Raw genomic sequence first — 27,205 nt, forward strand, 5'->3', positions numbered from 1 at the left:
GTGAATCACTACCAGGCACTCACTGGAAAACAGCTAATAAAACTCTTTAAGAAGATGAAACTTAAATGGGAATCAAATTATAGTAATAAAATGAGATAAACTAAATCTCTAAAGTTTGACTTTTTGAACAAACATTTTGACAATAAGTCCTTTTATGATTTACCTGCAAATCCTGAGCACAATACAGCAATAGCTATAGCGCCAAACCCGAACAATGGGTTCTGTTCCACCTGCAACAGTTTTCAAAAAGTTATTTTCAGTGACTAATAAATAGGATTCATCTGGGAGAACAAATGAATACAAAAATCAGTTACAGTTCTTCTGAAGGTATGTACTATATCAGATAAAGCTATTCTACAGAGTAAGATAGAACCAAACAAAAGACCATCCCATAGTGTAATCAAAGCACTTAAGTTAAGCAATGAATTTTCCATAGTCACCTTGTCTCCTTGACTGCCACCCACCTAACTCAAGCCCCCAATCATGGAAAAGGTAACAATTTATTTCTAATCACCTACAGAATGAAGTAGATTAGGATTTCCTACTTTTTAAAATTTCCATCAAATACTAATAATATAACTGCCATGCACCAGACATGCTGTTACGTACGAAATGAATGAAGATAAAAGATGATACACAGCTGGGTGGGACTGAGAGCTATCATAATACTGTGCATACATATATATGGACCCCAGTCTATCATTTCAACTTTATTTCCTCTTTCTCCCCTAAATTAATCTTCATGAGCTTTCATCAGAAATGAATACTAGCTCAATAGTAACCCTGAAACAGTGGGTTAAGATACATTTCTATAATGACAGATACCTTGTTCAAAACTAATGGCCTGATACAAAGTATTACTTTATGTGAACTACTGAGAGAGAAAAGGCTTGGTCTAAAATCTCCATATGGGGACCCTGCCTGGTGGCCTAGGGTTAAGTCTCAGCTCACTATCACCACCCTGGCCCACCATACTGACCTGGCTTCGATCTCCAACCACATAGCACAGCAGAATCCTGTCTCGCCTCCTGCTCCCCTTAGTGTATTTCACTGGGTCTGCCTGCTCTGCTCCCACTCTGTCTCTGGTGAATCCTCTCTTCCCCCCTTACTCCTCCTACACTCTGGTCTTCACCAGAGTAGTTCTTCTATACAAGATAAAATCTTTTTAAAAAAAAAATAAATGTTTCTGTGAAGGTAAAAGGAGATACAGAACAAGTGGGTTTGCAAAGGATAGTCCCTGGACCAGACAGCAGCACCAGCACCTGGGAACTTGTTAGAAATCAAAATTGACAAGGCCCCTCCAGACCTACTGAATCATAAACTCCGGAGGGACAGGGCCCAGCAATCTATTTAACCTTCCATGATTATGATATACAATAAAGTTTGAGAACCACTGCTATAGACTACTGTGGACAAATATGGATTGTTTCTAACAAGTTACAAGGCTGATACAAATATGACAAAAAATAATGGTGTGTAATGTCCCCTATGCCAACAATTGCTAGGAAGTTCAAGCTACTAAAAATAAGTGTCTGATAAACTCTTGGCTTGCTTTTCTGCCCATCTATAATTATGAAAAATAATAAACACTACCCTGGACTTAATTCTAATTTAAAAAGAAACAGCTAGGTAATGAAATAGACATGATAAAAACTTTAGGAAAGAGCAACCATATCATTTTACCATGAGCGATAGCCACTCAGTTAAGAGAGATGGGCTCCAGTCTTGATTAAATCAAAATTTAAAATAAAACTTCAAATAAGAATTCCACAGCTAATGGGAAGATGGTTCAAGAGGAATTAAGAGATTCTAATGAAAAGTGCAAAGAACACAAATCAACATGAGTAATTAAAGGCTATCTAATAAGTTAAGATTTACAAAGATACTTTAAGTCATTTAATTTTAAATGCTTAGTTTGGGAAGATAAAAGTATGTTTCTTGGGCTAGATGATAGACTGTTAGATGGTAAGAAAACAGAGCTATTCAAATCTAGTTGCCATTTTCTCTGTGAATAGTAATTTTTAAATAAACATTTAGAAGGTAAGTGAAGTCCAAGATATATGGTTTACTACTATAATACATGGCTAAATGCAAAAAAAAAAAAAAAATTCAGTAGTATCTTGACCAAGAACAATAGCAAATCAAGATACTTCACTAAATCTTCGAAGAATAATGGAGATTGAAAGCTATGTCAGAAAACTTGAGTTATGTAAATACTTTCCTGATACTCACACAGGCAGAAATTACAGAAAAACTGCTTGAGACCTCTGCGGCAGCCAGTACACTTACCAAGAGTATAAGCTCTGGAAATACATTGCCTGGGTTCAAGCAACATGACTGTGAACATATCACTAACCTTACCTGTCAGTTTCCTCATCTGAAAATGGAAATAAAAACAATTCCAGCCTCATAGTGGTGTTGGTATAAGTGAATTAATATATGTAAAGCACTTAGAACACTGCTGGTGTTTAATGCTATGTAAGTGATTGCAGCTGTTGATGATGTTGTTATTAGCAAAATTCTAGAAAAGATGACTTGAAGAACTTAAAATCTGAATAAGAGAGTGCTACTTTCCTATCAGATTTACTAACTTGAAAGGATTCCTAGTGTAAGTGATAAGGGAAATTCCATAAAGATAATGATGTTTAGCATAATGATGTTTAGATAATGAAATTTGACAGATTTGCACAATATTTTTATGAATGTGACAGGAAAATGTAGTGAGGATAACAGTGCGACTATTCATATCTAAGTGAATATTCAGACAGCAGAGTGTTGATAAATAAAATCATGCTAGACTAACACCCAATACCAGCTTCCCAGGCATGTGACTAAGCCACCTCTGAAAGAGATTCCCCACGCCCAGTCAAGCCTTCCGTTGATGGCAGCCATACCCTGTATCTTGACTGCACCACCCTTGTAAGAGACCTCAAGCCAGAACTATGTAGCTATGGTAACCCTCAAACTCCTGAGGCATTAAAAACTGTGAGAATAAATGTTTATGAAGCAAGGGGAAAATGTCAAGCTAAAGAGAAGTCTGAAAACAGCCAGAGAACTCTGGTCCTATCTAAGATTTTCAGTCAACTCAGAGGACACATTTGTCAAATCTACAGAAAGCATAACGCTCAAGAAAAAGTTAATATTGGATAAGGACTGGAAAGACCTTTAAGGCCTGACCACTCACCCAAAGTTAATAAGCCAAGTTTAATAAATACTAACACATCCTCTATTTTGATCTAGAAGCAGCCCGCTGCATAAGACACATTTGAGACAAACTGAAACAGCTACATGTAGTTGTATATAAACATACATAATAGATAGACTCCCCCCTCAAAAAAAAAAAACCGCTAATTATATTTAAAATAAATCTCTAACAGGGCCTCCCTGGTGGCGCAGTGGTTGAGCGCTGGGTTGCGAAGCTGCCCGAGGCCTCTGCAGCCGGTTCGATCCCCGGCTGCTCCCCGGCCACCGGAGGAGGGTCCCACATGGCGCGCAGACCTCTCCTGCCGCCCGCTGCTCCCCTCAGCAGTGTACTTCGGTCCTTCTGCCTGCTCTGTTCCCCGCTCTGGCTCTGGTGAATTCTCTCACCCTCCCGCGCTTCTGACTGTACCCAGTGCATGTATAAACAAAACAAACAAACAAACCAGCAAACAAATAAATAAAGCATGCCTCTATTAAAAAAAATAATAATAATAAATAAATAAATCTCTAACATTCAAAAAAGGGTAATTAGAAAGTTTTGCCTCACACAACTCAGTCAACATCTGTACTGAGAAACAAGTGAATGCACCTAGAAGACAAATACCAGACAATGGAGCAGGAGGCAGAGATGATGAAATCTCCAGAAAAGGTATTCTATTGCTAGAAATAGATGTCTCAATGACTTGAGGATGGGGATGACATTGTCCTCCAACATTCAAAGGATCATCAACTAGTCTGTAGGGATTTGAGATACTCTGACAACAAGAGCAGTAAGAGGAAGTTATAGGATGCTGCATTGTTTATAATATGAAATAACTTCTAGAGTGATTCAAAAGTAGGATACACTACCCCATACTCTATGCTTACTAAGTTTTTCACACACATAACTATGTGAGGGGAACCTAGAATTTTCTAATGGTATGAGGTGTTTATACTTAAAATTCACATTTAACTTCTAATGTTTGTCTTATTTCCCTCATAAATTATTTCTCTGCAGGTGTACCACGGAGTTAAATGTATATTGCATATTTGATTTGAAATGTCACCAAGAGTATAATCATGCTTAAACATCGTGGGAAGACAAAATATATTAAAGGCTCAAAAAAATTTTCTAACAGCAACTAATTAAAGAGGAATTGACTTCCTATATTCACAAGGTCTGTGTACATCCCAGCTACTTTATAGGGTATTCAATTGTAGAGAAAAAATTCTGACTTTCAGAAAGATATTCATTAAAGTTCCACTTCCCCGTTCTTTGGAAAATAAATGATTAAAGCATGTAATAATAAAAAGCAGGCTAACATTTAACTGCCAAAAAACAAAGTTATAAGTCAAGGACACTTTTGCCCTATTTTAGTTATCAAAAACACTACTCCCCAATAATCCTGATCACTGGCAGTGGCAGTATATGCAAACGGATAAAAATCTTTGTAAGTTGAATGAAAAAATGAAAATTAGATAGAGAAAACCTTGTCCCATGTTTCTTAAAGAATGTCTTAAAAAGGGTCCAGAAGTTCTGAACAAGTGTACTGTGTGGGGTTTGGCACGATTTCAATTCACAGCCGAGCTACTATCTATCTAACCCTGGACAATTTACTTCACTTCTTTGGTCTTCAATTTTGTCATCCATAAAAGAAAGGAAGTGGACTACATTAAGTTTAAGTTACCTTCGATCTCTTAACATTTTATGTATATTCTCTTCTTTGAAAAAGGCCAATAAATATGATTATCCTTAATTAACATTATCCTAAGTGCAAAAAAGTCTATCCTTTGGGCAAAGATTACTTTAAATCAAAGACATGTAATTGTGCTACATTCAATATGACTGAGTTTATAAGACTTAAAGAAGTTTACTATTTTAATTGTGGTAGGCATCTTGTTTCTTACCATGACTTTTGTAGCTTGGGCTGGTTTCCACTGTACAAGTGTGACTCCACCACAAAGCATAAAAACTGAAATCCACTGTAATTTGCTGAGTGTCCGGTTTAACATTAAAACAGTACATAAAGCAGTACAGGGAATCTTCAACTGGTAGGTCACCTAAATTAATGAATTAATGAATTCAGTTAACATCAGTTCTGAGACAAATACAGTTGACTTTTGAACAACATGTGTTTGAACTTCATGGATCCACTTATATGTGGATTTTCTTAGAAAAAGGTGACATAAAACTTAAGATGAATAAATATAGTGCAGTATAATAAATGTATTTTCTCTTAATTTTTAATAGCTTTCTCTAGCTTTCTTTATTGTAAGAATACAGCATATAGTTCATACACAAAATGTTTTCAACTGTTCATGTTATCTTTAAACCTTCCAGTCATGAGCAAACTATTAATTGTTAGTTTTGAGGGAGTCAAAAGGTACACATGGGTTTTCAACTTGATGGGGAGTCAGTGCCCCTAAACTCCAACTCCTTCTGTAAGTGCCAAGCTACCATTCTGTACATGATTATAAACTCAACAGAAATTCACAAGGATGGGGAGATGAGAAAACAGTAACAAAATTCTGATAGTTAGAAAGCAGATGAACAAACAGAAGCTGATTTCCTAGACTACAGAGTAGAATTCTAAGCTAGCAGTGGGGAAGGGTGATAACCATTACAATGTACAGAATAAAACCATCACAAGTCTCAGGAAGTAACAAGTACTTCTGCAGTGAGATGTGAATGAAGGTTGGGTAAAATAAGGATTGGCTCCATGCTGTTTAGGAAACAAATCCAGAGACACTCTACTCCTATGATTTTCTTTATCCCAACTGAACAGAAACATGGAGTCTTATTTTTATGGGAAGAAAAAAATTGAACTTGGGCCTCCCCGGTGGCACAGCGGTTGAGCGCTGGGTTGCGAGGCTGCCCGCAGCCTCTGCAGGGCCGGTTCGATCCCCGGCTGCTCCCCGGCCACCAGAGGAGGGTCCCACATGGCGCGCAGACCTCTCCTGCCGCCCGCTGCTCCCCTCAGCAGTGTACTTCGGTCCTTCTGCCTGCTCTGCTCCCTGCTCTGGCTCTGGTGAATTCTCTCACCCTCCCGCGCTTCTGACTGTACCCAGTGCATGTATAAAACAAAAAACAAACAAATAAATAAATAAACAAACATGCCTCTATTAAAAAAAAAAAATTGAACTTGGGGAAGCAAAAGCCAGGGAGATTAAAGAAGCTGATGCGCATGCATTCGTAATATGGGTCTCTTCAGCTGTCCACCAGTCAGCTCCTAGACCTAGCTAGGGCTTCACCCTCTGAAGGTGGTAAACAATTCTCCAGGGGCATTTGGCTAGCTTGAGGCAATAGTGCTCCCCAACCAAAGATCCACCTCATATCTGCAATAAAGCTCCAAGTCAACAAGCCCAAACAATATGCTCAGACTTTCCCATTAGATTTCTTGTCTCCCACTCAAACATAAGGAATACTAAACATTAAAGGAAAAACAAGGAAAACAAAACCAAGTTGGAGAAAACAGATTGTGTAGCAACAAGAAAACAAAAATCAGTAACAAAAAACTACAGTAAGTATCCTTAAAATTATGTTACACCTGTGAGACAAGATTTGAGATATGTGCGGGATATATGTCTATAGACTAAGCTCCATTGTCACCTTTGCAAGTTCTCTGTAAGGTGACCAGTTATATATTCAAGGGTCAAAAGTACATTATTTCTGATTAGCATTAATAGTTATCAAGAAAAAATTACCTGATTATGTGACAAAGGGTTAATAATCTTTTCACCATAAAAACATTTTTTAAGATTCCGCACTTTTTATCATCACTTACTCTACTTACCTGGTACACTGCTGCGTCCAGATTGCTGAGAGCTATGAAAGCCATGTTGTTCTGAACAGCATACACTAACGATGGCACACTTAACTTCATCAGTTCCTTGGGGCTCCCCAAGACATTTTCTCTTAAAGATGCCTTGAATCTACCCAGACTACCAGTTTCTCTTTAAAACAAAAAAGGGAAATCATTGGGGTTAAAGGAGAAAATTGAACAGCATCCCTTTGATAAGATTCCTTCACACACAGGAGAGCTATTTTGTGTTAAGCTCACTGATCTAATTTAGCAAACTTTTTTTTATCATTTTGAGCTAATTTTAGATTGAAAGAAATACACCAATAATACATCCTCATAAAAGAAAAACAATTACAAGCTCTATTTGATAAAATATAACAATTAGATTTACCAGCATAAACCTCTGTTTTTTAAGTATAGTAAATAATGAGATAACAGATAACTGGAATTGCTGATACTATCTACAAAAATTAATCTCTACCACTGTAAATGCTATTACGTCAAGTTCCTCCTGATTTTTTTTTTTTAATAGAGGCATGTTTTTATTTATTTATTTATTATGTTTGTTTGTTTGTTTTGTTTACACATGCACTGGGTACGGTCAGAAGCGCGGGAGGGTGAGAGAATTCACCAGAGCCAGAGCCGGGAGCAGAGCAGGCAGAAGGACCGAAGCACACTGCTGAGGGGAGCAGCGGGCGGCAGGAGAGGTCTGCGCACCATGTGGGATCCTCCTCTGGTGTCCGGGGAGCAGCCGGGGATCGAACCGGAGCCGCAGAGGCCGCGGGCAGCTTTGCAATCCAGCGCTCAACCGCTGCGCCACCGGGGAGGCCCGTTCCTCCTGATTTTTTAATTAATCAGGTTGCATGTGGTACCCATGCTATCTCTTGACAAGGTCAGGGCATTGGGGGAGACTCCCAAGAAGAGGGTAGTTCCTGTGCTCCCCAGAAGAGAGAAGTTATACTTCCCAGAAGAGGGGAGTTCTTGCACTTCCCAAGAAGATCTGAACTAGGGAGTCTCCATGGCAATGCCTGCTAATGCTCTCCTCTTTGTTCTTGGTTAATGTGAAAGTAAGTTATTAATTGGCCTGTGAAAACCCAATTCGGACCTAGACATTAATTGATTTATTGTTTACACTTGAATCATTATCAAAGACAGTACAAACTGCTAAAGGTATAGTTAGGAAAGAAATGTTTTGGCCCTGAGAACTATGGAGAACAAGCTGCCCTGAACCAGCTGTGCTTGGAAACTGTAGCCTAACCCAGGGGGTACTTGCTTATGTGCTTGCATGCTTGCAGCAGCAGCACATTTCCTGGTGTATGCAAAAAGTCAATAGTTCACAGGCCGTGTGGAGGTTAGGAATTGCTAGTTAAGAGTTAGACTTCAGTAGAACTAACATGGATTTGATGAGTTGCTTTAGGCCACTTTGAAGTAATTGATAAATAAGCCAAATTAATTGAGTGATAAGGAGATAGGCTGATTTTTAGTAATAGAGTATAGAACTTTTACACCCACTCTGAAACTAGGAGAGTTCAATAGAATGCTTAATTGTTACCAAATGTTGTGCTGTCTTATATAATTGATCATGTTAGAAAGTGAGCTGCACCTAGGAAACTAATTGTTCCTGACGTTTTTTAAGGTAACCAAAGAAATGCCCTTTTGGTGTGAGACCAAGGGAGTTGCTACATGTTCATGAGAAAGTATGTATTGATTGTCTTTGTTCTGCCTCAGTATCGCTCGCCTTAAGGTATAAATAAAGACCCGCTAAGACCCTCAGCCCCCCAAGATTTCAATGACGCTGTCCTCTCCTTTCTGAGGCCCCTGACACGACATCTAGCTGAAGCTGGTCTCCATCAGTTGCATATCCCATTTTTCAAGATTGTAATAGGTTTAAATTACAAACAAAAGAAAAAAATGTGCATGTTCCTTGGGACAGGAATTGAGAAATTCAGGTTGACATTATTTACAAATTAGTTCAGTGCTTATGAAATATGGAAAATATTTAAGTAAGCATATTCTCAAAAGTCAAATAGAGGTATATAATTTTACAGGACATCTGTTGTATATCAGTTCACTTTTTTCCTGAAAATAAAAATAAAACAATGTTTTATAATAAGCATCAACAGCAAAGATGTTCTTTATCAAAAGAATCCTAGCTGCAACTAACAACATCCCTAAGAAAGATTAGATTTGGGGGGAAAAAAAAAAAAAAAAAGCAGCAGCAGCAGCTTCTATCTTGTTGGGGATTGATCTGTTCCAGCTTAAAGTTTATGATCATCACAATGAGCCTATACATTTTAGGTTAACATAATCACTAGACATTAATTTTTTTATACTTAGAAGTACAAAAATAACTAAGTTCTGAGGGAGGACAGAAAGATCATAATGTCTAATTGACCACTAATGCTTATCCACTGGACACTTCCTGCCCCCAAGAAAATGCTTTCATAAGACAGGAAATCTGGCCTAAGACACAGAAACTAAAGATATCCCCCCTTACTGAGATCTTCCTCGGTTGCCAATTTCAGTTAAGTTCCACATTACAAAGGTAAATCTGTATGCTGGAAAGTAATGTAGACCTCCTGCTGGGAGATTATACTACCCAGGCAACGGAAAGAATACCAGAGATGACTCTACTGAGCAATTCTATGTAATAGACTTTTGAAGACTGGCTCTTTAAAACTATGACATTCTTTTTAAACTACTTTTTAATGCAAATGTAAAGTATACCATATTTTTTCTCAACTTCTTTAACAGAGTATAAAGGATAATTTTTCAAAGAAAGTTTTCAATTATAAAATTCAAGACAACATTTAAGATTAAAATAAAGAATCAAGAGGTGCAACTAAAAGGCCCATATCAACAAAGTGTTATATTAGAAAACATACTTGAACATTTTTTTAATGTAATTCTCACTGGTAAGCATCGTATGATGGCAGAGATATAAATCTTAGACTGTATAAAGTGCTATTTCACTGTGCTATTACTGACTATAGTGTGGAAGCTTTAGGAACTACTAAGAAGTGCCCGTTTGTATTTTTTACCACATTCTGTCTCCTTCCATATGCATTTATCTCCCAGACAAGAGTCTCCAAGCTTTTACAGCGGCTGTTTATCCTCCCCCTGGTTCTCGGGTATAGGCAATGTCCATGTCATCTTAGCTCTCTCCACCCCTTAGAGATACTCTAAACCTTCAATAGTTATCAAATGAATTTTTTGGCTATCAAGAGAACAGAGTTGACCAACTACTCTCTGCTTTGTCAGAATATGGGCTCCTTAGGATCAAATTGCTCTCCTAATAACACCATGCCTGTATCAAAAATCAAGGTGGTTGTGGTCCCTTTTCTCCTTATAACTTTTCCTATCTCTTCCACACTTTTCAGCTTTCACATTTAAGGGGAAAAAAAAAAAAGCCTCTCGCCAGCCTTCCCTTCAAGTGTGGCAAACCTGCAAAGTGTGAGGATATCTTCAGGTCTTAGGCTCTTCTGTTTGTATCCTTTTGCTGATGCTCAGAAGCTACTCCTTCACTGCCAGGAAAGCTTTAGTATCTTTTTCTGGTTCCTTCTCTAATCCAGTTATTCTAGAAACCTCAAATTTCACTGTGATACTGTAGAATTATAGTAATATACTTCTAATATTTTGAAGTACCAATAAATAGCAGAAGATGCTAAAAGAATTTACACAAAAACAAAAGCTGAAAAATAATAGAAAAACATTAGAAAGTGAGATAAAGATATTTAGGAGGTACAAGAAAGAAAAATATGTGCAGCACTATTTACAATAGCCAAGTTATATAAACAATCTAAGTGTATATGTACACAATGGAATACTACTCAGCTAAAGACATTTCAGGGCCTCCCCGGTGGCACAGCAGGTAGAGCACTGCGTTGTGAAGCTGTCCACAGCCTCTACAGCATGAGTTCAATCCCCGGCCAGCCAGGGAGATACTCACATGGCCAGGCAGACCTCTCCTGCCTCACCTACTGCTCCCCTCAGCAGTGTCCTTGGTCTTTCTGCCTGTTCTGCTCCCCCTACTCTCTGGTGAATTCTCTCACCCTCAGGTGCACCTCTGACCTGTACCCCAGTTCTTGTATAAATAAATAAATCTTTAAAAAATAATAATAAAGACATTTCACAGTGTAATGAAGAGCACAGAATCTATTCTAAATACTAGTTCTGATTTTTGAAGAACTGACCCATAGATGTGATCATTGACCATATTCATCAATATGTACAATTTCTCTAATAAAGGGACTTATATGCTTCTGCATTAAATAAACAAAGTTCCACTATCAGCCTTGTTTAATTAAAAAAAAAAATCAAATCTTGCCATTTACAGTATCCATAGAACCAAAAGGGATTATACTAAGCTAAGTAAATCAGAATAAAGACAAATACAGGATGATTTCATTCATATGTGGAATATAAAGAAACAGGGAACAGATAAAACTAATCCAAAACCAAGCCTAGAAATCTGACTGCAGAACTGATGCTACCAGAGGGGGATGAAGGGAGCTGGGGGCCATGGGAGAGGTGGCAAGGAGGCGATGAAATAAGGTAGAAGAGTGTTAGGGTTTTGGTGGTAGGCATGGGTGATAAACATTTGAGGAAATGTGAACTTATACCCCTAAAACATATACAGTGTGGTAAACCAACCCCACCTGATTAAAATTAAAACTTTATTTAAAAAAGAAAATGTGGGGGGCCTCCCTGGTGGTGCAAGGGGTTAAGCACTGCACTATGAAGCAATCCACAGCCTCTCGAATGCAAGTTCAATTCCTGGCCGGCCAGGGAGAAACCTATATGGCGAGGCAGACCTCTCCTGACTCGCCTGCTGCTCCCCTCAGCAGTGTAGTTCAGTCAGTCTGCCTGTTCTGCTCCCCACTCTGTCTCTGGTGGATCCTCTCACCCCCCGCATCTCTGGCCTGTACCCCAGCTGTTGTATGCATAAATAAATCTTTAAAAAAAGAAAAAAGAAAATGTGGGAATTAACCATACAGAAATTTAAAGGAGATAAATGACTTTAGTATTAAAAAGATTAAATACTACCTCACGCCATGCACAAAAACCAACTCAAAATGGAGTTGACATAAGACCTGAAACCATAAAATATATAGAAGGAAATATATACATGACACACACCTCAGTAACATCTTTAAAGACTCATCACCCAAAGCAGTGATAGTGAAGGCAAAGATAAACAGCTGGGACTACATCAAATTAAAGAGCTTCTGCACAGCAAAAGAGACAGTAACCAAAACTAAGAGACACCCCATGGATTGGGAGAAAATTTTTGCACACAACACTAATGATAAAGGACTGATCACAAAAATCTACAAAGAGCTGATGAGACTCAACAAAGTAAACAACCCAGTCAAAAAATGGGCAGAAGAGCTAAAAAGAAACTTTTCCAAAGAGAAATGCAAATGGCCAACAGGCATATGAAAAAATGTTCAACATCACTTGTAATCAGGGAAATGCAAATCAAAACTACAATGAGATACCATCTCACACCAATGAGAATGGCACATATTCAAAAAATTAGCAACAACAAATGTTGGCAAGAATGTGGAGAAAAAGGAACTCTCCTGCACTGCTGGTGGGAGTGCAAACTGGTCCAACCACAATGGAAAGCTGTGTGGAGATTCCACAACCTGCTAAAGATGGAGCTTCCATATGATCCAGCAATTCCACTCCTAGGTATTTACCCAAATGACACAGAAACATTAATTCAAAAGGGGACCTGCACCCCTATGTTTATAGCAGCACTATTTACAATAGCTAAGCTACGGAAACAACCCAAATGCCCAAAAATAGATGACTGGATCAAGAAAATGTGGTACATATACACAATGGAATATTACTCAGCAATCAAAAAAGATAAACTCATTTGCATCAACATGGATGGAGCTGGAAGGGATCATGCTCAGTGAAATAAGTCAGAAAGAAAGAGAAAAATGCCGGATGGTGTCACTCATAGCAGGAATTTAGAAAACCTAAATAAGGGACCAGGAAAAAGACTAATTATAATAAAGTAAAACTCAAAATCAACAAGCAACTATGAACCAGAGACACACTACGCAGGGGGAGGAGGGAGTAGGATCAAAACAAGGGGTGGAGGTGGGAATTGTATGGGGACTATAACCAAGATGAAAATGCATACATTGTGCAAAAATGAAAAATGATGTAAAATATATAAAATAAAAAAATAATAGATTAAGTACTGCTTCATTTAACATATTTGCTAGGAATATAACTCTAAAGCTTGTATACTTTACTCACTAAAGGTAAAAAAAAAAAAAGCAGCAATATATATTCCAGATATATTGCCTATCCTTTTATTTTACTATTAAGTAGATTAAAATAAATGATCAATTCTGTATCTACTACCTGGGGGGGCATACTACAACTTTAAATATACTATAAAAACTGCACATGAAAACAAAAGGTCATTTTTTCCTGCTACTTTTGTGTCCTGCTATTTTCTTGGAAATAAATCTCAAGCACTTTAATGAATGTCCTTTGTTAAAAACAGATTAATTATATAAATGGCATTGCCTGATAAACGCTGATAAAGAGCATGTAAAATCAAAAAGCAACTAATTTAAGGCATAGTTTTTCCTTTAAATTTCCTATTTGAACAATCTGCTTGGAATGTTTGGATTAAAAAGACAATGTGCAACAGATTACCAGATGAAAGACTGAAGCTCCTTGCTGACTGCAGAGATTCTGCTGCTGCCTGCCCCTAAATGTCCTATCACCCAGCTGAAACCAATTCTTTCTGCCCTTGGTGTAGACAAAGGTGTATTTCATCCTTCAGCTCCTGGTCTGATGAGAACTACTAGAAGGCATAAAATCCTTCGCTAGATTACCAAAGCACTATGTGAAATGGGACACAGCTGAAGTTACACAGGAACTTATGAAATTTAAATCTTGTTTACAAATTACTCATCATCTGCAAAGTATAATTAACTCACATAAAAGACTTAGGTATAAAAACCAATAATGAGGTCATTTGAAGACAAAAATACCTATTATATGAAATATATGACTTTTACTTCCTATTGCCTAAAGCCACTACAGCATGGGTGTAAAAAGGCAGTAAAAATGTAAACCCAGCAAGAGAAACAGGATAGGGCTAGGTTAGCTATAAGTAACAGACAGCTACATTAACTATTCTAGATAATACCAGGAAATAGTAAAATAACTTTCTCCGGTCTTATATGGATAAGAGGTTCAAAGTGTTAAAATACATTTGTTTTATTATTCAACACACCTAAAGTATATGTACAGTTATACATCCTGCTAGACTTAATCTTTGTAGACTGGTAGACAGCAAACAATGAAACATATACTTTGCTCTAAGATAATGTAAAATTGTCTTCACTTCTTTTTCTTCAAGCCACAGATGACCAATTCCATTTGAAAATGTCAGTTTTAATAGCTATGATATGGTTTGGTAAAGTATTTAACTAAGCAGCAATTTTTCTACAAATTTTAGTAGTAAGTAGTTTTGTTAAAAACCAAAATAGTTCTAAACGTACTGTTTTATATTTCAGTCAGATTATAACTTAGAGATTGGCAACTTGCAATTCAAATATTTTTAAATCTATTCAGTTTTTGCATTATCAAACTGCTAATCCATCCCCTATCCTCAAAACAGAATTTAGTAACTTCCTTTTCAATTTGAAAATGATTTGCTATAATCACACATATGCACAATAGTGTATGTGCAAAGTTAACTATTATATCCTTTTTATACAGAAGACTAAATTGTAAGTAAAATCAGCAGAACTCAGGAAAATTAAAATTAATTACAAACAGAAACTAAAAAGTCTGTCAATGTGTTAACAAATAACAAAATAACACTAAAGGAGAAAAAGCTAACAATATGTTGTAAGTATTCTAAAATAGCCTTTTCACTATATGCGCTGAAACTAAAGGCAAAGGAACTGCATACAACTACTGAACATTAGGTTTGGTTTTTCACAGCTGTTAGAAATTCTGAATCTCTGTGTTCTAGGATTAAGAAAATAATTAACTATCTTAAGGATAATGGGAGTAAGACTCATCACCACTGGTGAAGGGAACAAATATAGAAAGGAGGGGAAGGTTAGAATGACCCCTATGGTGTTGGATCAGAAGTGCAGGTATTAATATATAACTCATTGTTAACACATACACAAAATATAAACACACACATATATATACACATACAGAAACACAAAAAAAATTGTGTGTATGTGTGTGCACACATATATTTCCTAGCTCTGTCTGCTGAACAGCCCTGGAAGCAGTACCCTAGTAGCAAGGTTGCACACCTAGTTTCCAGATCTGGTTTCTAAATACCATTCTGGGGAAAAAAGGAACAAGAGTTTCTTGGAGGGCCTCCCCGGTGGCACAGCGGTTGGGCGCTGGGTTGCGAAGCTGCCCGCAGCCTCTGCAGCGCCGGTTCGATCCCCAGCTGCTCCCCGGCCACCGGAGGAGGGTCCCACGTGGCGCGCAGACCTCTCCTGCCGCCCGCTGCTCCCCTCAGCAGTGTACTTCGGTCCTTCTGTCTGCTCTGCTCCCCGCTCTGGCTCTGGTGAATTCTCTCACCCTCCCGCACTTCTGACTGTACCCAGTGCTTGTATGTATGTATGTATCAATCAATCAATAAACAAATCTTTAAAAAAAAAAAAAAAAAAAAGAGTTTCTTGGAAAAATGTATGATTTTAGGGCTTGGGGCAGGGAAAAGTATAAGTTAAATCTTAGACATCTTGCTATGCTAAAAAGAAAAAGCTCAAAAATTGAGGAAAATATGTAAAAAGAAACAAAAGGAAGCTTGAAGATCCTGAGTGCTAGGGTAAGAAGGTAGCTTCAGGGGCTTTACAGGCAGGGACTCTGAAAGAGGCTTCTGAGATAAGGGCAGAGAAATCAGGGAGGGCTAATAAGGACAGTAAATTTGAAGGTTAATGACAGTAAATTTTAAGAGACCTTGGACAAGGGAGATAAGGCAAAACTCTAAGAGTTCGGAAAATGGGCACAGCTGCCCAGAGGAATATGGCCACTGGGAGAGAGCCAATCACAAAGTAGGATGGTGAGATTTTAGAATAGAGGAAAAAAAGTTTAAATACCCACCCCTAAGCACGGGCCTGTAACAGCCTTTTTGCCCCTCCCAGGTACAGCACACCTGGAAGTCCTTCCTTGCTTCCTTTAAGTAAACTGTTTCTTACTTTCTTGGAATAAAGTTTGCTTCTCTCTGCTTATTTACTTAAAAAGTCTGTGAATTCTTGTCGTGGGACAAGAAACTGGTGGTTCAAGGGCTTACTTAACAGTGCACACCGGCTTCAATCCACTGTCCATATCTGGAACAATCCGAACATCAAAATGAATTATAATTATGGGTTCCAGCCCATAAAATAATTCATGAATCCATGCTGAGAAAGGGCTGTTGAGGGGAGAGAAAGGGAGAGAAACTCTGAGCGCGAGGAGGAGGGAAGGGAAACCTTCCCAGAGTAGAACACCAACTGACGAATACACACAGAATGATGGAATTAGGAAGTTACCTTTTGGAGTCTAATATCAAGAGATAGTAAAACTATCAAGTAAAATTGTGACAGAAACAAGGTATTCACAGTCTCAAAATATCTTCCCACAGGATACTTGTTAATTACAAAGAGAAAATTAGTAACTTTATGTGGAAAAACCTAGCAGGAACTACCTTAACCAGAAAAAAGTTAAATTACCAGTAATGAATGGAGCAAAGAGATATCATGTGCCTCATGACATGCTGCACTGAGGGCACAGCATCTCTCTGATATTCCTGACTCTTCCTCCAGGAAAAACACCCCTAAATTTAATCATAAGAAAGCAAGCAATAAATGGACTGCTTTCCAACAATGTCAAAGATAGGAAAGAAAAATATCAGAACTGTTCCAGAATGAAGGAAGCAAGAGACAGGCCAACTAAAGGAAAACTATAATTATTTTGCTATTAAAAGATTTTAGTAGGCAGCTGGCAAAATTTATCTAAGTCTGTGAATTAGAAAATAGTGTATCAATTTTGGTATGTGTTTTAATATTGTTATAATCAGGTGATAGTCCTTGTTCATAGGTAACATGCACACAAAACATACATACATTGAAAGAATGTGATAAAACACATGGTAAAATGCTAACATTTTGGAAATAAAAACTTAAGAAAAAGGCAAAATAAAGTTATTGAAAATAGCTAAGTGCTTATCTAGTTAATCAAAAAACTGCTCAATGATTTCATTGTTCTACAAGACTGATAATTTAAAAATTAGGATCAGAGAACTTGTCTTCTAATCCTACCACTGCCAATAATTTTCTAGGTACCTTTGGCAAGTTAAAACGGCACTCAGCTTAAGACTTCTCATCATAGAAGATGAAATAATAGGTACAGATAAAATAGAGGTATAAAAATAAAATGAAAATTAGCTGTATTTACCTGTTTCCCTCACCTGTTTCAAGGGGAAAGAATGTTTCCTTAACATTACTCTGGCAGTTTGCCACTCTCAATAGCAACAATCTTGAATGTCTGATGGTAGCAAATTTAGTTGCAGCAATCTTAGAGGAAGCTGTTTGGCACTTTACATAATACATTCTGACAGATTAACTTGGTATTCTATATTCACTTGCTTTCTAAAGAAAATAAGCTATAGGGGCCTCCCCTGGTGTCGCAGCGGTTGAGCGCTGGGCTGTGAAGCTGCCCACAGCCTCTGCAGCGTGATTTGATCCCCGGCTGCCGATCCCCAGCTGCCGGAGAGGGTCCCACATGGCACGCAGACCTCTCCTGCCGCCCGCTGCTCCCCTCAGCAGTGTATTTCATCAGTCTATCTGTTCTGTTCCCTGCTCTGACTCTGGTGAATTCTCTCACCCTCCCACGCTTCTGACTGTACCCAGTGCTTGAATAAATAAATAAATCTTTAAAAAAAAAAAACTATATATCTGCTCTTTAGGTTTTCAAACTGATTTTTCATAATAGTCCCCCAAAGTATTTGGTTTTTCAAAGGCAACTTTAGCTTGTAACTTTATATATTAAAGCAACAATGCATTTAAGCATAATCCTCATATTTACTGCCCAGTTTTCTTGAAGGTCAACCAAAATATACATTGCTCTGCCTTCTGTTCTTTTATCACAACCTGGAAGATGTGATTTTACTATCTTTTGAAAAAATGTAAATGAATCCATTATCTTCTTTGCATCAATAGTATCAGGCACTCTTCAAGGAAGCAACTTTGTTTCTTCTAAGTTAAAAATCCTAAACATATCAATTTCAAGTTAACTGAATTTAGTTTTTTAATTTGTTCTTTTTAAAATAGAAGTAGGGCAAGGAAGACTTTAGGGATTAAAATTAAGCAATTGTCTTCCATCCAGTGTTTTAGCAAGTTATCATACCCTCCAGCCTGCCACACTAATAATGTCATTGTTAAAATACCCAATCCTCATGGGACAAAACTGTTACTCTTACTTGGGGAAGGGGAAAAGGAAGAGAAAGAACCAGAGAAAGAAGCCTCAGCCATCTAGATTGGTGCCTTGAGTTCTGTTCATGAACATTAAAAATTCCCTAGGCAGAGAACCTCCTTACCACCTCAAATCCTGGGAATTTCCTTGTTTCACAGCCCTGATCTTAGAATTCTCTAAGTAATGATCTGGAAGTAGAACCTAAAGGACTTGGTGATGTATTGGATATACACTTGGTTCTTATAATCTGCAGTAATTATATTCTATAACATCATCATAGACACTGAATTAGTGAATATTGAATTGTTGCTTCTAGGGGAAATAAGGGTTAGGTTCCTGTGAGCATATGGTAGCAACATTTTCAAGGGATCAATATATAACCCTATTTGGGGGGCATGTTTCTATTTATAGACATCTTTAAATACATGAGCATTGAACACACAGTCAACAGGACTGTAACCCATGCCTGAACAAAGCTTACCAAACATATAATTTTTTCAAAAGTACATCGTAGCCTTCTACACTAAGGAACACTAGATAGTAATAAGTCTGGTGCCTTCTTAAACAGTGGTGCCATCACCACCAAAACCCACAAAAATGTGAAAAATGTGACACTGTATAAACCATACTTACTTACAGCATCCTCTACTTAACAACTCCAATTTATTATTTGCTTGATATCTGGTTCGCCGCTAAGAATTTAGCTCCATTGAGGACAGAACTATGGCTTTTTAGCCAGACTTCCTTTCAAGATCAAGAACCAACTTTCAACATTTTCACTGGGTATCTTTCCCAAACTGTGCTTAGGCAATGCCCTCTCATTTCAGTTTGTAATTAATCAATCTGTGACCACATACATTGAAATAACTCTTTAATCTTTCCTTATTTGACCATTTCAAGAAATTTACAATTTCACAGATGCCCTCTTCAAAGTAAACCCTCTGCTCCAACCGGTATTTTCTTGTTAAGAATAGCCTCCCCACCTCCCCCCCCACAGCTGCTGTGACTTACCAGAAGCCTCAGCTGGCCAAATTTTGGCATTATGCCAAAGCTGAGCTGGTTCCTCTAACCTTTCCTAGGATCCCTACAGCTGTACAGAGCTTGAAAAAAGGTTCTATAGTGCTAAACTAGTAGCTTCAAACAGCTCACTGTTAAGTGAGCTCTGCTGAATGGTATGGTGGTCAATAAGGTGTGGATGTGGCTTTATGTCAGTGAAATCCTGGGCAAGCAGGCATCACTGCCTAAGATTGAAGCCCCGTCTTTAATGTCTCATTATATTTGGTTTATTACTGTTTTTGAACCACATGTTATCAGATTAGTATTTAAATAAAATAATGCGTCAAAAAAAATTTCTTCCAATGTGTTTTTGAATAAACACATGATAATTTACCAACATATTCTCGTAGAATTACATTCATTTTAAAATCCAAGTTTCAAATACATTTCACTATTTTCTTTTTTTACACATTTTTTTCCCAGTGCCTTTTTCCAGCGTTACTTAAAGGATTCTTCTTCACAGTCAAGATCAAGTTAGTCATATAATGTCGAATGCCAACTACCAAAGCAATGTGTGTCATAACTCTTTACTTTTTCCTGATTGTCCATGGTCATTATATACTCTGCAGGTAAATGTTCACAAAAGAGCTTCTTTTGTGAATCTCTACATAATGCTGGCGATATACACAACAAATTATTGATGGTGATGATGTGATGAATTATAGTATTTGGTTTTCCACAGTGTCATTTCAACACCATTATTTGACTTGACTGATAAATTTTTAGAAATTTTTGGGTTTTGATATAATTTCCAAAAACAGTTTCCACAAAACAAACTATTGATCTATAACATCAAAGAGATGAAGAATACTACTAAATACCAAACAAACGCAAAACTGTAAAATCATTAAAATGAAACACATAATCTATGCAGGTGGGTTAACAGAACACTAGTCCAACTTCTGAGTTGCATCAAAGGCCTCACTGTTTCCTTTGCATACTGGTTTTTAAAAATTATTGCTAATAACAATTGAACCATAATTTGATATTACAATTTAAAATAGTTGATTTCATACATGACAATCCTATTTTACTCCTGAGCCAAAAGTCATTTCCCTATGGAAGATGGGGAACAAGGATAAGAAAATGTGTTCCCATCCCTCTACATCCACTACCCTTTTGTATTTGTCTTAAAAAAAGCTAAGCCTTAAAATGTAATCAATTTATTAACTCTTATGTTGCCACGTGAAAGTTGTTCTGGTGTTTTAAACAGGGATTTTTTGCCTTTGCAACACTGTCTTTTCAAGATACTATAAATCCTTTTATCTGGCATTATTCAGAATGAAGAATCTCCTAATGGAAGCAAAATTTCCATTAAAAATGATTCTTGTTAAGTAAGAAACTGAAAGGTAAGAGATTTTACCCTACTTGCAACCAAACAAATTAAGCTGACACAATATCTCTACCTATAATACAAATTTTAAACTCTAATATATTAAAGCTTTCTACCATGTAGCCTCAAGTTAATTTTCTGTTCTTTATTGCCATTCTAAACTATTTCTAGTTGTTTCTTTTAATTAATCATGTGTGCATTTATTGCTATATTTTGTCTCTTCCACTAAACTTAAGTTCCAAGCAAGCGGAAACCATATCTATATCTACTTCATTCATTCATACCTGTATATCCAACATACTGTAAAACTCACAGGGTTATCACTAAATATATGTTTACAGATTGAAATTTAAAAGTGGTTAAATGTAATCTATGTCTACCTAAAAGCATACACATATTATTCCTCACTGCTTTCCTAGTCTTAGAGACCCAAATCTTGAAACCTGTATGAATTCTCACCTATCCTCAAGATCACAGATCGTCCCTACTCTTCTTTCCCCAATTAATGTACCTACAAGACTTTATTCATCCTCATAGCCCTATGTTACTTTCTCCAATCAAAAAATGAAGAAATGGAAGCTTACAGAGATTAAGAAGTATGTGCAAAGTCATAATTCAGTAAGTCTAGTATTAAAATTAGGTCTGTCTCACTCCAAAGCCCTTGTTCCTAATTATAGTACTTACCAAAAAAAGTATAACAGTTAAATGGAGGTAATTCATAAAAAGCCTTTCCACCATGCCTTGCACTTAACACAGGAAACACTCAAGAAATGTTAACTACTATTATAATTATTCTTCTCTCAAACAGGTGTCAGCAAATTTTTCTGTAAGGGTCAAATAGTAAAATACTTCAGTCTTTGTCATACAGTCTCTGTTGCAGCAAAATCAGGCAACAAACTGGCTGATCTGAACTATGGGCCTTAGTTTACAGTCCCTGCTTTAGAGCTGGGTTCTTCAACCTCAGCACTACTGATATTTGCAGCTGAGTAATAATTTGTTGGGGAGGGTGTTGTGAGCATTGTTTAGCAGCATCATTGGCCTCCACCCACTAGATAACAGTAGCATCCCCCAAATACCTGGTGGAGAAGAAAATTGTCCCCTGTTGAGAAACACTGCTCTAAAGCAATCAAAAATATAACGATGCAGCTTCAATTTTCTAATTAAAAAATTACCTCAACTAAGTGGAAAAATAATAATTTACCACACTAAAAAGTATTTATACTCACTTAGCTAAAATTCCCACACTTAGCAACAACTTTATAACTTCAGTGATACACACGGCTGTGGTTGAAAAGTAGAGTTCTTTGTCTGCTGTCCTTGTGTATCTCAAAGCAATGGTATAAACTGCAGCCACCAACGTCATCACTGTCAAGCAGTATAACTTGAATAATAAACTGACATTTTCTGGAAAATATATGCAACAAAGATATTCAGTTAATAAAAGTCAAACTACATTAGTGTATCAAAATGTTTTCCAATTTCAAGCACAACATACTTTTTGAAACCCATGACATTTAAAACTTATTTGAAAACAATAATTTCCAGTTGCATGAACACAATCATACATACACAAAGCACAGCTGACTAATATCCAACAATTAGGCATAGTTTGGTTCCTGGAAAATGTCTCAAGTACAAGACTATGTAGCATAATAACTCAAGTTTGGGAAGTTATAAATTACATACTTAATCATTCACACTTGTGACAACAAAGCATAAAAAAAAGTTTGAAATAACTATGTTCTAAATTTAAAGACAACAGAAGGAAAACAAAAGTAGTTGAATGATAAAAGTAAGCTTACTTACCTGAAGGGGAAGGGAGGGTAAAGGACAAAGAGGGGAGAAGGTAAAATGGACTGGAGAGGACTATGGGTACACTGGGAGTGGGTGTGGTAATATACCCCTGAAAGATGTGATCCTATACCTCTAAATTATATACGGTATTGTGAACCAATGCTACCCCCAAAATGTGTATTTTTCACTAGCTTATCCCTTACTAAGTTTCAGCTTATTATGATAATTGATGTAATTATTATAAAATTAAGACTGCATTAAGGGAGGACAGAGAAATCTATGTAATAGAGTTTGAGAAGTGCAATATTATAAAGTTCTTTTTTAACTGGTTGTATAACTAGTAACATAAATATGATGTACATTCTAATGGAAAAAAGGCCTCCCTGGTGGCGCAAGGGGTTAAGACGCAACCTATGAAAGGCAACCTATGAAGCTATCCACAGTCACTGCAGCACAAGTTTGATCTCCCACCAGAGAGCTACCCACATGGCACAGCAGACCTCTCCTGCCTCGCCCTGCCCACTGCTCCCCTCAGCAGTGTATTTCAGTCAATCTGCCTGTTCAGTTCCCCACTCCGTCTCTGGTGAATCCTCTCACCCCCCACAACTCTAACCTGTACCCCAGTTCTTGTATGCATAAATAAATCTTTTTTAAAAAAGGAACTTACTATAGAACTTTATCATAATAAAAAATCATCTAGTCTCTCATTTCATAGCATTATATATATAAATAATTTCAAAACAAAGTATTAAAATCAGTTCTAGAAAATTTGAAATTACAACACTCAATTTAAGAACTGCTTGCAAGTATATCTGAGCAGTAGTCATTACTCAGATACCATGGCCCATTCAATACCTTCAATAAAACCACAAGCACTGGGATACAAGTCTCCCTCATAGCTCCTTACTCAAGGCCCTGCTCTGATACTGCCATCATCAAGACGCAAACCATTTCTACTTTCTTTATCCAACTCCCACAGGTCATTCCCTAGCTCTCTGTCACCTTTGTTCAAATCTGCAGGCTCAAGTTAAACAGAGATCAATAGCAAATTATTTCTGTAAAGGGCCAATAGTAAATATTTTAGGCTTTACAAACCACAAGGCAAGATCAAGAATATAATGTAGGTACTTAAATAATAGGAAAAAATTCTCACTACTTTTTTTTACAAATTAAAAATACAATAACTGACTACAATGCTTTATAATATAGGTGTATCAAAAAGAATGGTATTCTTTTGGGAGGTAACAATTCACTTCACTCATCGAAGTTAGTGTTCCATCAAATCAACTGCAAATGTTCATCTGTAAAAAACATTCTTAGCTCACAGGCCATCAAAGACAAGTAATAGGCTGAATTTGACCAAATACATCAACCTTTTACAAACCAAGATTAAAAATCAGAGGGACACAGAGTAACTTTGGGCTGCTACTGTAACTAGTCATGGCTACTATGCTTCTGCTTACTGCTCTGGGAGCTTAACTACAACTCAAAGACAACTTCCAAAGGGATATAAGTTGGAGTTTAAAACAATTATGCTCGGTTATGTTAAGGTGTGAACTTACAAGGAAATCGGACCCTCAATAAAATACTTTTCTCCAGGTAAATAAAAGAATCATATGTAAATTGTAGGCAAATTTTAAAAATCACATCAGGTCTTAACAAGTCATACAGAAAAAACACTACACCCAGGAAGAAATAGAGCCTGTATTTGCCTAAACTGTGTTTCTAAAAGACTTGTGAGCTAAAAAGCATTGGTAATGTAAAAGGAAGTGGAGGCAATCACTACACTACTTCCTTTGTTCTCAATCCTTCTTACACTGAAAAAAATGTATGACTTCAAAAATAAACAGCAATAATTTTTACTCATTATAGGAAAAAACACCTCCCAGCCTCTAGATCAGGGGTGAACAAACTACAGCTCACTGCTTATTTCTATATAGCCAGCTTGAAATCATTTTACATTTTTAAATGGTGGGGAAAAGTTTCTTAAGTAACTTTTTATGATACGTGAACATAATATGAAATTCAAATTTTAGTGTCCATAAATTAAGTCTTATTGGAACAGAGCCATATTAGTTTCCAAATTGTCTATGGTTACTCTTTCGCCCTGCAATAGCACAGCTTCAGTAGTTATGACACAGCACACCCAGCTCTCTTTACAGAAAAACTTTGCCAAACTATATCCTAGATTATCAGCACTTTCATAAACTAGAGGTTTCGGCCGCCAAACTAAAAACTACTTTGTTTTAGCAATTAAATAGGTTCCTGATTCCAAAAACAACAGTGACTGTTTAAGCCATTTATTTAAAACCTACCTTCATTCTGACCTATAGTTATTATTGTCATCAACTTTGAAAGCTGCAAAGTGATTATAAGGGAATATATACTGTATTTGTGAGAAGAACTGAGCAACACAGAAGAGAAATTGAATACATTTAGATATTTGTAAAACATAAGGGGTTAGTATGGAATACCATTTCAAACTCAAATAATACATAATGCTTCTAAGCACTGTTTTCTCTTTTTTCAGCTTAACATTAGATGAAAATATTTCTGCACTCCATAAATTTTTCACTATGAAATTTCAATCAGTAACTTCGGTTCTTTGAGGCTAAAGCAAAAGTCCATGCTATGTATTCACTGTAAATTTTGTTGAGTATTACAGTCATGTCCAAAACTAATAACGATAAGTGTAGCTCAACTGTGTTGGTGAGTTGGCACAGTGGCACATCTACACTGTCTTTCTACTTGTACGTTCCCATTAGCTCTTGCATCATTTGTTTCTGTGAACTGCCTCAAAAAAAAAAAAAAAAAAAACTTTAAGCTCGAGAAGTTAATTTTTTTCCCCAGTTGTATTTTACTATATTTTAGAGGGGATAGACATTATTTATAATACTTGAGCACTGAGAGATTAAGGAAGTTTCCGATAAATCCTTTGTGAATAGCAGGACGCTATGGCAAACTGCAATTGTTAGGATTATGCATTTCTAATGGTCACAACATGCCCAAGCACATAAAACATGTTTGGCAATAAGCCTAAATCTGTAATTTGTTGCAACTATTTCAGATAATGATTTGACTTCACTAGTATTTGTTTCGTTCAACAGTAATCTTGCTATCCCCATTCTATGTTAATTTTCAAAACAATTCTATGTTGACTTCAATTCCTGTGTTGCAACACAAAGACTCTTCGAGTGGGACTTACATGACATGGGAGACTACATAAGAAAAGCATATGCAACTAAAGACAATGCCCCTGAGCAGGACTTGAATGATACACGTGGAATCTTCAACCAGGAACATACTTTGGCACCCATGCAAAACGATATCCTGTAAACATCTGTTCAATATTTATTCAGAGAAGTCAAAGTGCTCTATGAGGGTAGGGAGTCGTGGCAGGGTGGAAAAAGAATATGGGTGTGTCCCAACCAACCTTTCCAAGGTACTGCTCTATTATCCAGAAATTCAGGTCCGGTCCTAACTCACACAGCCCACTCAGCACAACAGAAGCGCTGCGGGGTTAATCAGGTTCACCCTCAAGAAACGGCAATTAGTCACCAAAGGCAATTATTACTTAACTGCCGGCACCTTCCACCCAAAATATCAGCGTTCCTTCCAACCACAGACAACACTGTCATCGGAAGGAACTCCCGGCGACTGCCTTCTCCCTCTCCTTAGGGTTTCTGAGCAGTTTTCACGCCCCAGTGATGTTTTGAGTGGCGCTTCTACCGCCCGGCCGCGGCTTCGGCTCTGCCCCTGGAGGGGCCCTTCCGCCTCCGGGCATCCGCGGCGCGGGAGGCGCCGGGGACCCCGGCCGCCGCGACCCCGCAGCCGCGACCCCGCCGGAGCGAGCACTGTCCAGCCTCCAGCCCGGGGAGCCACCGCTCGGGGCGCGCCGCAGCCTGGGCCTGTGTGAAGTGGGCTCCCTCCCACCCCGGCTCCTCCCGGCGGGCGCGGTCGGGGCTGGGGCCGGCGCGCGCGGGGTCCGCGGCGGGAGGCAGGGCGGGGGGGGCGGCGGGGAGGGGGTTGTTGCGCGACCCGGCGGCGGGGTCGGGACGCCCGGCGGCTCCACACCAACTCCGCCTCGGCCTGGCCCCGGGGCGCGGGACGCCGAGGCGCTCGGCCGCCGCCGAGGGAGGACAAGCGCGGACACGCGCCGCCGCCGGCCTGCCGCCGCCCCCCGCGGGCTCCCGGGACCTTGCAGGCCCCTGCCTCACCTTTTGGGGCGGCCATCGCGTCCGGACAGCTCGGCGCGGAACTGACGCGCGCTCCCGCCGCGCGCCGCGCGCAGGACACCCGGGCCCGCCTCCGCGGTCATAGAGACGAGCGCTGGCGGCCTAGAGCGCCCACCCGCCGCCCGCCCTCCGGCTTCCGCGCTTCGAGTAGGTTCAGGAATCCCCGCGACGCCTTAAAATGGGAAGAACCCGCAGGGACGACTGGCCCGCACCGCCCAACCCGTGCTAGCAAGAGCGTGAAACTCTGTTCCCAGGCGTTATTCTGTGACCTGCAACTCCCACCTGGCGAGCGAAGCTGAGACTAGGGAGCCCAACCGGCCTTCTGGGAAATGTAGTCT

At 38.3% G+C, this 27,205-nt stretch overlaps 1 protein-coding gene across 1 annotated transcript in view; it reads right to left on the reverse strand.

Annotated features, from left to right (window-relative positions):
• Window positions 1-22,237, reverse strand: part of SLC35A1 (solute carrier family 35 member A1) — a gene marked incomplete at its 3' end in the record, with an annotated part of 28,212 nt that extends 5,975 nt beyond the window's left edge. Inside the window, exons 1-4 of the mRNA XM_084258582.1 lie at window positions 22,065-22,237; window positions 6,975-7,134; window positions 5,089-5,241; window positions 164-230 (exon numbers count right to left, since the gene is read on the reverse strand). Coding sequence (XP_084114708.1) covers window positions 164-230; window positions 5,089-5,241; window positions 6,975-7,134; window positions 22,065-22,201 — 517 coding nt within the window. The 5' untranslated portion in view covers window positions 22,202-22,237. The remainder of the gene's footprint in view (window positions 1-163; window positions 231-5,088; window positions 5,242-6,974; window positions 7,135-22,064) is intronic.
• Window positions 22,238-27,205: the final 4,968 nt, after the last annotated feature.

The sequence above is a fragment of the Talpa europaea genome, assembly GCF_964194135.1.
Source record: "Talpa europaea genome assembly, chromosome: 2".
In the NCBI taxonomy this organism is placed as follows: Eukaryota; Metazoa; Chordata; class Mammalia; order Eulipotyphla; family Talpidae; genus Talpa; species Talpa europaea.